At 44.8% G+C, this 12,009-nt stretch overlaps 1 protein-coding gene across 6 annotated transcripts in view; it reads right to left on the reverse strand.

Moving 5' to 3' along the window:
* Window positions 1–12,009, reverse strand: part of MYOF (myoferlin) — a 151,311-nt gene that overhangs the window by 24,987 nt on the left and 114,315 nt on the right. For 3 of the 6 annotated variants that reach the window (XR_006701606.1, XM_045438237.1, XM_045438238.1), the window contains 6 exons: window positions 11,531–11,692; window positions 9,480–9,645; window positions 6,017–6,093; window positions 3,453–3,509; window positions 1,993–2,004; window positions 141–239 (listed from right to left, as the gene is read on the reverse strand). Coding sequence is in view for 5 of the 6 variants with exons in the window: in XM_045438237.1 (XP_045294193.1) it covers window positions 141–239; window positions 1,993–2,004; window positions 3,453–3,509; window positions 6,017–6,093; window positions 9,480–9,645; window positions 11,531–11,692 (573 nt within the window). In the remaining variant the exon portion in view is untranslated. The remainder of the gene's footprint in view (window positions 1–140; window positions 240–1,992; window positions 2,005–3,452; window positions 3,510–6,016; window positions 6,094–9,479; window positions 9,646–11,530; window positions 11,693–12,009) is intronic. The other 3 variants (XM_045438239.1, XM_045438242.1, XM_045438241.1) reach the window with 2 other exon arrangements.

The raw sequence follows: 12,009 nt of genomic DNA on the forward strand, positions 1-12,009 counted from the left end.
TATTGCAAGAGGACTCTCTAGGAAGCCAGAGGTGCCCCGGACCCCTCCCCATCACCTCCTTTTGTCTTCTACTTAGCTCTGCCCATGGTCAGTTGCAATGGATGCCATTCCCTCACCCACAGCAGCACAGGCCCAGGTACCTTGAGTTTGGAATAGCCCTTCTGAAGGTATTGTCCACATTTTTCATGTTCCCCTGTGGAAGCATAAAATTTGCTCCACCAGTCAACGATTTCTTCCTCCTAATGAAAGACATCAAAATGGAAAAACCTTTATTTAGTATTGACGTGGATTTCCAATCAGTGCAGGAAAACCCGTATGTAACAGGTAACAGAAATAGGTACTTCTGAACCTGAAACAGGGGAGATGATAGGATTTTTGTTTACATGTAGATTCAGACTCAGCATTCACGATTCTTCTACCCAGAAGCTACAGGTGAAATGACCATCCTTGGTGGGATCTAATGCCCAGAGCTATAATAGATTCTTTTTTTAAAAAATATTTTATTTTATTTATTTTAGTTTTAGAGAGAGAGAAAAAGCATGAGTGGCGGGGAGAGGGGCAGAAGGATAGGGAGAGAGGGAATCTCAGGCAGGCTTCATGCTCAGTGCAGAGCCCCACATGGGGCCAGATCCCACAACCCTGGGATCATGAATGACCCAGCCGAAATCAAGAGTCAGATGCTCAACCTGCTGAGCTACCCAGGTGCCCCTAGATGATTTCTTACAGCCTATAGACACAATATATTCATTAGTCTGATTTTACTTTTTTAGCCTGTTGATTTGATATTTATATATACAAATTAATTAGATAAAACTTCCCTTATATGTTTTCCACTATTTCATTTCTTTAGTCCTTATAGCCAGCAATGCATTATAAAACAAAGCTAAGCTGAGAGGTGGAAAAACTGGTTCTAATTCCAGTCCCATCCTTTACGTTATAAGCTGTACTCTCACATTATAAGCCACATTGGCTTGGGCAAGTTATCCAACATCTCTGAGCATCAATTTCTTCATCCACCGAGTGGGTAAGAGCACTACCTGTCTCCATCTACTTCAGAGAGTTGTTTTGGAAATCAAAAAAGATCATTAGGAGAAAGAGCTTTAAAAATGATAAAATGTAGGGGCGCCTGGGTGGCGCAGTCGGTTAAGCGTCCGACTTCAGCCAGGTCACGATCTCGCGGTCCGTGGGTTCGAGCCCCGCGTCGGGCTCTGGGCTGATGGCTCAGAGCCTGGAGCCTGTTTCCGATTCTGTGTCTCCCTCTCTCTCTGCCCCTCCCCCGTTCATGCTCTGTCTCTCTCTGTCCCAAAAATAAATAAACGTTGAAAAAAAAAATTAAAAAAAAAAAATGATAAAATGTAAAACACAGTAGGGAGGCATTATGGGTCATTTAGACAAGTGGCTCCCAACCTGTCCTTGGGGTTTCTAATTCAATCAGCCTGGGGGAGTCCTGGGCATTCAGGAATGTTTTCTTAAATTCCACAGGTGATCCCATTGTGCGGTCAGTGTTCAGAACCTCTGGTTTAGACGGGTGGCTCTTGGTTGGGCAGAGGGGATAGCATATCAGAGTCACTTGTACAACAATTTAAAACTGCAGAAGCCTATAGTTTATTAAAGGCTGCTCTAAGTTCCACTCAAATTTTTAACAAGAATAGAGCCTCATCAGACCCACCCATTGCTTATTTTAATATACCTGGGAAAGAGTGATCTTGCTGGGGGGAAAAGAACAGTGTCACCTGTAACATAGACTCTTACTCAGTCTGGGTAGGGGGCAGGGAAGGAACACTCAAGAAAAGCTATTTCCTTTCTGTGTACCATAGACATGCAAACACACACACACACACACACACACACACACACACACACTATACAGAATTATTTCCCCTTTATAGTCAGTAAACTAAGCCTGGATTTTAAAAAGTTTCTTTACGTATCAGCTATAGGCAGAAAATCTAAAATGAATCTTAAATCTAGCAAAGCGTGTACAATAGTTACCTTTTCTGTCAGCTGTTTATCACATATATGCACAGGAAGAGGGCAAACCGTGTCAGGTCACACAGATATGGAGACCCCATGAGCATCAGGTTTAAAGAGAAAGAAGAAGGAGAAATTAATTTTCATGCATGCTTTAGATGATCAACATTTTGATGGATTATTTTAAGTATTCAAGATGATCTCATAATTAAACACACCTTCCTGGTTTCTTCTCTGAAAACGTGCACATGAGTTACAAATAGTATTAAAATGGAAGGGTTGGAGGTAGCCACCCACATCCCATGTTCTCAAGGGTTAGATAATCTCATTGTCTGCCAGCACAGTGGTCACAAGACGGGAGGGATGGGGGTGCATGGAAGTGTGGCCACTCATCAGGCTGCCCCCAACCTTTCATTTCACTTAGCTCCTAAAGTATTCCCAAAATTGGCCTTATTCTTATCCCTTCAAAAACTCCTGTCGGGGGAAAATCATGTCTAGCATGGCTGCAACATCATCACGTAGCTGCCTTTCCTTGCTTTTTCCCCATGCCTGTTACAGCACCAAATACAGATGCGTCCATCAACACTGTTCGAAGATGTCAAGTTTCTCATGGTCAGATGCTTCCATCTGAGCTTCTGCATGGAGAATCCACCCCTGATCTCAGGGTGCATCCAAGAGATGAGGGAATGGTGAGCTCGGATGCTGGGCTTGAGTTTTCTTTCCGTGCCTGCTGGTTGTCACCCAAGTTCACCTTCAGGGGCAGTCTGAGGAACTGCTATCTAGACCCCCTTTCTGAAATCCTAACTTCATTTCTCATGTGAGGAGACAGCAGCTCCTCATTATAGGCCCTTCCTGCAGCTGTTGTATGAGGCGGCCACAGGGCTTCCTCTGTTAAATGCCCCTTGGTGTTTTCTGAGTGGCGTTTATTCAGTACACAGCATTGCCAAGAGAGGCAGAGAGATAGACAGATGTAACAGTTTGTTATATTAGATTCATACCAAAGCAGGATTAAAGGTTAAATCGCAGCCAGATTGAGATTTTGGAGAGAGGGACTTTATGCCAAAAGTACATTCACATTCTGAATGGTTCCTGAATTTTTTAAAAAGATTTTTAAAGTCTGTTTATTCACATCTATTTTTAGCTATTTGAAATCATTTCCAAGAAGAGAATAGTTCATGGTTTAAAAAGCGTGACTCAAAACAAATGTCTGGTTTTAAAAGTGAGGATTAATATGGGAGAATTTATTCACGCCCATTTACTCAGGAGTTCATGCGGAAAAGGGATGCGAGAATCTCAAGAAGCTTGCTTTATGGTATCTGCATGGCAAGAATCTCCCCGGGCTTCAAACAATCACATTTGCTTAAAGATCACCTTTCACTCCAAAATCTAGTATTAGAAGGAATCTGAAAGGAGAATTCAAGTCTTTAGACCAAGGTCCCCATGGTCCCAAGCAGCTTCATGCATTTTCTCATCATACATACATGCACTGTCGTTGGAGAAGCCATTTTGCTGAGTGCTGTTGACATACTGCTTAAACACTGGAATTGGAAGGTAATTGTTGAAATGGCCATGTAGGAATGCCCATGTTATCCGGCTAGCACTTACCAATTTGCCCCAGGCACCACCTTTCTTGTGGTAATGCTGAGCCCATTTAAGAACTCCCAGAGATCCGGGGCACCTGGATGGCTCAGTCGCTTAAGAATCTTTGGCTCAGGTCATGATCTCGTGGTTTTGTGAGTTCAAGCCCCATGTTGGGCTCTGTGCTGACAGCTTGAGCCTGGAGCCTGCTTTGGATTCTGTGTCTCCCCCTCTCTCTGCCCCTCCCCTGCTCGCACTCTCTCTCTCTCAAAAATAAACATTAAAATTAAAAAAATAAATAAAAAGGAACTCCCAGAGATCTCACAGGGCAACGGTGTGAGTTTCTGTGAGCACAGGACAGTCACCCAAAGCCCTAGCCTCCAGCTCACATCAACAGCAGTTAGTTTTGACTTACTCTTTCAATTTACCCAGATTAGTGGTAACGGACATACATTACACATATACCACATGTACATGTAATGCACGCACATCATGTACATGTAATATAGGACATCAGCAAAGTTGTTATTATTTGCTCTTCCAAAGCTCAACTTCATTCATTTGCCTTTGCCGAGATGTGTACTGTCTTCCCTAATGAATGGGTGGAGTCAGTTTTTGAGGGGAGATTCCAACCGGCCTTTCCTAACACAGTGTGCCTCAGCTAGGTGTTAGCAGAACAAGCTGATTAAAGTCATGTACAGTATAGTAGTCCCCACTTATCAGCGGGGCATACGTCCCAAGACCTTTAGTGGATGCCTGAAACTGCGGGTGGAATTGAACCCTGTATATATTATGCTTTTTCCTATATACACATACCTATGATAAAGTTTAATGTATAAATCAGGCACAGTGAGAGATCAACAATAACTAATAATTAAATAGAATAATTATAACAATATACTGTAATAAGTTTTGCGGCTATGGTCTCTCTTTTAAAGTATCTTATTGTACTGAACTCACCCTTCTGATGATGCGAGATGATAAAATGCCTAAGTGATGAGATGGGTGAGGTGAATGACGTAGGGGCTGTGATGCAGTGTCAGGCTACTACTGCCCCTCTGACACTTCGTCAGAAGGAGGACCGTGTGTTTTAGGACCGCAGTCGACCTCAGGGAAAGTGAAACCTCAGATGGGGGGGGGGGGGGCACTGAACAATAGCGGTTCCCAGTGCAACCACCTCCAATCCTGTTCCGCTGCAACTCAGATTCTATGATGTAAACTAACCTTTCACAATGTGTTGTTCCAGTAGCCCAGTCATCGGTCAACTACTGTTACGAAATGAGTGACAATATCAGCATAGATTGGCCTTGATTCTTCTTGATCCCCCATATGTAGGGCTACCGAGGACACAGCAGGCACGAATAAGAATTGTTTGGCGATGGAAAGTAAGAAAACTGGAGACAGGTTACAGAACAGAATCTAAAACTGCCCTTTTCCTGGGCCGTTGTGAAAATGTATTATCAATCAAGGTTCTTAAGTATACAGTACTTAATTTCTCCCTAGGCCACCACTGTTTTGGTGGGAATATGTGAGGTCGTTTGCAAAGCAAATGTGGTGTTTCGCAGATTTGATATTGTCATTTATGACTGTGGAGGATTCCCAGGGAAGAGAATCAAATGCACTGCGACACAGAGCTGGCTGTGGAGACCACATTTCATATGGTCCAGTTGTTAGTGAGCTTAATGAAGTGGGAAGGAAGTGAATTTTTTAAAAGGCACTGTTTATGGACATAACATATTAAAGTGCAATCATGTGCATTTTTTGGCCAGTTTGCACATTAAAACATGCTGTGAAAGTCCATCCTAAATGCCAACACAAACAGGGAGATATTTGATGTTTTCTTTTTTCTGGACTGAGACCTTTCTTCCCCCCACCCTCCCTTTCCTTCTTGTAGAATTGGCTGCAATGGTTCTAAAATAGGGTCCTGAGTGAGCATTTCCACCAATTTCTTCACCTCAAAACCACAGTGGATATAAAAATCTTAGATAACCCACACACGGGCAAATAGGGTCATTAAAAATCCATGACATTTCTACTTCATGCATGCACCCCTTCTTCGGAATGTTCAGTGCTACAAACCACTTCCTGAAATTTCTCTTTCTAGCAAATGGTATCATTCAGACTGTTCACACCAATGGTTCTCAGACCTGCCTGCACATTAGAAGCGCTTGGAGAGATTTTTTAACATACTGATGTTTACTAGGTCCCTCTTCCTCTTGGAGGGTGGGGCCTGGTCCTGGGTATTATTTTAAGTATCCCGGGTGACCCAGGGTAGAGGACGTTAATCTACACAACGTCATTTAATTACTGATGAGTGTAAGATTCAGATTCTTTATTCTACCTCCATAAATTGGCTTGGTTATTATTATTTTAATTGCATTGAATGGCGGTTTGCCTGAATTCACCCAATGCCTAGGCACCTGGAAAATAAAACTGATATTATCCGATGATCAGTTCTGAAACCTACCTTTGAAGCCAGTAATGGTTTGGTGTCTTCTATTTCAATAATGACGTCCCGGCAGGGTGGGGTAGACAGAAGGGAGGCTGCAAGACAAACAATTTCTCACCCAAGATACTTAGGAAAAAAACAGTACTGAACATTCTAGTTGAAGTTCAAGTTCAGCAGCCACAGTGGAAAGTAGACTTTACTCATGGGTAGGACTCACTGAGTGTACAGGACCATCCCCGAATGGAGAAGGTGACCCAGTAACTCATCACTTTTCCCAAAACGTGATGTAGGTTTAGACATTTTCTCTTGTCTTGGACAATTAGCCCAGTGCCTGCACACAGGAAGTGCTCAAAAAAGAACGGTTCAATTGTGTCAAGAAAGACCAATGTCTTTAGAGGACATGAGCGGAGAAGGAAACTCACATCGGGAGGAGCTTCAGCTTCTTAGAATCTGTTCCCAAGGCACAGCAAAGCAAAGCAGGGCAAACAGTTGCACATTTCAGGCCTGAAGCTGCACGCGGCTCATTCAGCTCCGGTTCCCACGGTGGGAGCACAGGGAAGAGGCGTCACCCTGGTTTTATGCAATTCCCAGAGTACGGCTGACCCGGAACAACACGGGTTTGAACTGTGCAGGTCCACTTATGTGTGGAATTTTTTCAATACACTATGGTACTGTAAATATATTTTATTTTCCTTATGATTGTATTGTTTTTTAATTTTTAATGTTTATTTTTTGAGAGAGAGACAGAACATGAGCGGGGGAAGGGCAGAGAGAGAGAGGGAGACACAGAATGTGAAGCAGGTTCCAGGCTCTGAGCTGTCAGCACAGAGCCCGACACGGGGCTTGAACTCACAAACCGCGAGATCACGACCTGAGCTGAAGTCAGAAGCTTCACTGACTGAGCCACCCAGGCACCCCTTATGATTTTCCTAATGTCTTCTTTTCTCTAGCTTACTTTATTGTAAGAATCCAGTGTATAAAATATACAACATATAAAAAATGTGTTAATGGACTATTTATGTTATTGGTATTTAAGACTTCTGGTCAACAGGAGGCTATTAGTAGTTAAGCTTTAGGGGAGTCAAAGTTGTACGTGGATTTCTGACTGCATGAAGGTCAGTGCTCCTAACCCCTGCGTTGTTCAAGGATCAACTGTATTTGTGGCTCCGGATTTTGGGATTAGTGCAAGGGCTCAGGGGTAGCCCCTGGGCTCACCAGGTTTGCTTCCAATGAAGCCTCAGCCTAGGACACGGGTGTGGGTGAGGAGTATGTCTACCCTTTATGGAAGGCGGCACTGGGCCGTCAGACATTCACTGGGAGGCCAGCACCCAGACAGAACAAACTGCAAAGCCAAAAGAACTTTCTGTTTAACCCACCAGTGTAGGACCAAAACCAGGGGAGGGAAGACACATATTTTAGGTACATACCACGTGCCAGGGAGTGGACTAAGCCTTTTACGTACTTTATCTCATTTAATCCCTCAATAATCCTGTAGAATATGCACCATTATCCCCATTATAAAGATTAAAAAACGAATCGAGGCTAAGAGAATCCAAGTTACTCGCTTCAGGTTAAACAGCCAGTAGGAAGCAGAAGTAGATGACCTAGGGCTGTCTGACCCCAGAGCTTGTGTCTTAACACGCCAGCGCCCAGGGCAGAGTAAATGCTCAATGAAATGGGAAAGGATTAGGGGGACACTGGGGAGACAGGGAGAGTGACATTTACCGAACATCTGCGATACTCCACTTGCTGGGCCAGCTCATTCTATATCCACGCAGCACCCCCATCCCTACCAGCAGTCTCTACATTTCCAAAACAGGCTCCCCCCAAAACTTCTGCCAGCTACAACACAGGACGTGACAGCCAGTTGGGTAGGTGTGCGGGAACACAACTGTATGCAAGCTCCTTCTTAGCAGTTCTCTGCTTTACCAGCCTCACGTAAACAAAGCCTCAAGGACAGGAGGAAAGCTATTCTGTATGCTTCTGACACTAGGCCAGCCAATTACATTCCTCAACTCTTCCTCTATTTTTGGTTTTAAGAAAGTACCAGATTCTAGTCTTGGGAACATTATGCTTTGCCCACCCCATACTCCTTACAGATTTTCCTTTTTGAAGAGTTCTCTGAAACCTTGACCATATTTCACATTAATGACAGAGTCACTAACCAGGAGACCTCTGCCTGAGCCCCATCCTACCCGCCCCCCGGCCCCCCCCCGCCCCCCCCTGCCCCATAGACACCAACAAGTCCACACTCGGAGGCCAGAGAAAGATTGCAGAATTTGTGATTTCACGTATTTGGATCAAAGAACTTTGTCTCATGAAAGCAGCAGGGGCAACGCTAGGACAATCGTTTCTCTCCACTGAGTAACCCCAAATTAAACAATGCTGCAGTTATAGTAATCCTTGTTGCTATAAAAAATGTTGCTATTTTAGGTACTATCAATTCAACACAAAATGCTTGGCATGGGAAATTTCTGGATAAACTCATGTAGGTTTGTTTTTGCCCACGTGTGATTGTGGATTTTATTTTAGCCTCTTCTCTGAATCAGGGCTATAGGATGCTGAAACAGATGAGTTTCAGATGCTCTGTCAAATCACTACCAAACCTTCTGGAAGATTAAATAGAACTGGTTAGCAGGACAGCTGCTTAAACAGAAGACATCTGTTTCAGTCTTGAGGCACCGACGATCAGCTGAATGAATGTGTGATAGTTCCCCACGGCATCTAATCTCATGAAGCCAGGGGCCCTGGAACTTTATTCGCTATGCTGACCCACTCTCCAGCCCCTAACACGGATCCTGGCACACAGTAAGCTAAAAGCAAGTCATTATTGAATGGGCAATAGCAAAATGCTATTCATTAGCTGTTATTTATTTGGAGCCCTAAGGTCAGCACCATGCCCCACTATCATTTACCTACGAATCATGTGACCTACGGCAGACAAGTCCCCGGCTTTTCCTCCGCGGATATAACAATGAAATAGTATCTTTCCAATGACATTGCGATAACGGGATGCGCTCATGAGGACGACAGACAGAAAGCAATTCGAAATGAAAATCCTCCCCCCGCTTCACTGCTCAGGAGGGGACCGCTGTATTTCTTGCTCAAAGCATTTATCACACTGACTGCAACTACTCATTTCCTTGTTTGTCTTCTCTGCTTGACTACATGAAAACATTACGAAGCACTTAACATCTCCCGAAGAGACAGCTTATGTTCAGCCAGGGATAGGTTACTTCAGAAGGTAACAGTTTGGGCGCTGGATGCCGCCCCCCCCCCCCCCCCCACCCAAACAAGGTGGGAATTCAAATCTAACTTTACCACCTACTAACTATAGCACCTTGGGAAAGTTACATAGCCCACTGGATATCAAATGAGTTCTTCATCTGCATGAATATTTTTTATCTTGAGGAGGTCTGTGAAGATTTAATCAAATCTCACATGAAAAACCCAAAGGGATATTTATAGACGTGAATTTTACCTTTTAGCTGTGGCACAAGATCCTCCTTTCCCGCATAAGGGTCGCAGCGAAAGCGGTCCAGGCGGTCGATGGTGCACTGCCCAACGACAGGCTTCCGCCCAAACTGCCTGTGGTCAATGACCTTGATCACCAGCGGAGGCATGTACAATTCTTCCTTGGGCAAGAACTGGGGATTCACAGAGGTAGGCGTCACTTCTCTGTAGCAGAACTTCCCAGTAAATTCTCCCAAAGGGACCAACCCAGACTTTTTGCCTGATTGGTATAGCCCTGGGGACTCACAGTACGTAGTTCAGGAATTTTATGTGCTAGGCAAACAGCATAGTGCTTCAGGACGGGAGCTGAGCCAGATTGCCTGGGGTCAAATCCTGGCTCTGCTACTAGGAGTCGCTTGGCCTCAGGCAACTTTTCAAAGCCCCAGTTATCTCCTCAGTAATAGGAGGGTTGTTTAATTGATGTGTGTGAACTGCTTAGAATAGGGTCTCAGTGCCCAGTCACAGGATGCAGACTCAGCATTTAAAAGTAACTGAGATCAAACTGAATCTCCAAGGGAAATAACTGTGGCTTGGGAATCTTTTAGTCTTGGAAGTTCGGTGTCCGAATGGAATGCTCATTTTTCCTCGACTCCTCCTGTTCTTCCGTGTGGAATTTGGTGGCCTCGATGACATTGCCTGATTAGGGAATCATGGGCTGGTCTTGGGGTCTGCCTGGTATGTGGTTCAGATACATTTCCATCTCTGGCCTTGCAAAGGAATCGAAGTTGGGGTTGACTGAGTGGCTTTTCTCCTGCTGACTGAGACTAGATTCAGACTAGAACGTGGGGGGTGGGGGAGGGGCTGGGGAGCAGGCAAGGGTGGGCGGAGTGGCCTGGGGTGATCACTTCCCGATTGGATTCGGGCTTGCAGCACCCAGGTGGCACTCCATCTGCACATTGCAGGGGGGAGGAGGACGGGCTTTGCAGCCGGAGGAACCTAAGTCCAAACTCTGGCCGCCTACTTACCAGCTATGTCCCTGGTGTAAATTACTTATCTTCTGGGTTTCCGCTACAGTGGGTGTTTAAGGAGTGAAAAATGCCTGTCTTGCAGGGTGAGAGCAAAGACAAAAGGCAGGGAGTATGAAGGCAGCCGGCACCCAGGGCTGCTGCTGTCGCCTCTCCACATACCCGCGGCCGCACAGAAGGTGTGGCCTGACACTCACTTGCAGGACCTGGATAAGGTGTCCCCCTCTCTAGGCCTCAGTTTCTTCATCTGTAAAAGCCCAGGTTAAATCACGGGACCCTAGAGTTTGAGAATGGTGTGCTAGCGACACCAAATGACTAGGGAGAGAAAAGGAATGTGAAGGTCCTGGGCTTTCTACTCCATCAAAGCCAAGGAAATGCCTTGATTTTAGCTCTTTGATATAGTACAGTAGGATAAGGATTTAACTGCTTTAAAAGCAGGAGGACTGGGTGACCTCTTCTTGCTCCTATGGGGTCCTATGATGGAGGACCGTGAACCGGATCTGACACTGTCCCATATTCCTAACAACCCGTGGAGCAAGGTGGGTGCCTTCCAGAAGCACCTGGAGGAGGGGCGCAGTCACGGGCTGTTAGGGCATGGCCCCACTGCCCCAAATGGGCTCCGCACCTGCCCTTCCCCAGCCAGCCAGTGCCTATCTGGAGGCTTCCAGTCCATACACACTTGCAAGGGCAGGACTGAGGGTTAGTATTCTGCCCTCGGGGGACTGACCCAAAGCCTGAACCTGGTAGCTGAACAGATGAGAAGTTTATTCTAGAAATACGTATTCTCATAAATATTTCTGTATCACTGGGGATGTCTAAAGCTTCAAGAAATCATCACTATGGTATGAGAGTCTAAGGGGCAAAAGTCACTGGCAGGCTGAATCCAAGGCAAGGTTTTTCTATTTGCTGTCAGAGTTTGGAAATATATAAACTTTGTGTGTGTGTGTGTGTGTGTGTGTGTGTGATTATATATATATATATATATATATATCCATATTTCAGATAAAACTCAGGTACTCAACACACATGGACTATTACAATCTTGATACTGTACCACTTTCATGAAGAGAACAGAACTTGGGAAGTTGGGTGTCTTCTTAAGGTTTTTGATCACCACTGATTCTACCCTTTCCCCTCCACACTCCACAATGAGGCTGGGGGATGTGATAGAAGCCATCTGGTAGTTCTTCATATTTCTTAAGCCCCAAGCTAGAATCTAAGAAAACAATATAAAGAGATAGAAAGAAAACCCAGTATATTAAAAATAATATTCAAAGGAAACATTCTTCCTTAATAACTGGGAAATTCTTTAAGGTTGACTGGTGTAGATTTGCCTAAAATCTCTGAGACTCTTATTCTGGAAAGCCTGTAGGTCATGCAGAGAAAGTGGTTTTGCCCCTTTTCCTCTGCCTGAGCTGCTAAAAAGCAGAGCAGTGAAGAGTGCAGGAATCAAATCCTGGCTGTGAACCCAGGCAAGTTAGTAACCTCTCTATGTCTCATCTGCAAATAGGACTGACAGCATTATCTATCACA

This window comes from Leopardus geoffroyi, chromosome D2, assembly GCF_018350155.1.
Source record: "Leopardus geoffroyi isolate Oge1 chromosome D2, O.geoffroyi_Oge1_pat1.0, whole genome shotgun sequence".
Classification (NCBI taxonomy): domain Eukaryota; kingdom Metazoa; phylum Chordata; class Mammalia; order Carnivora; family Felidae; genus Leopardus; species Leopardus geoffroyi.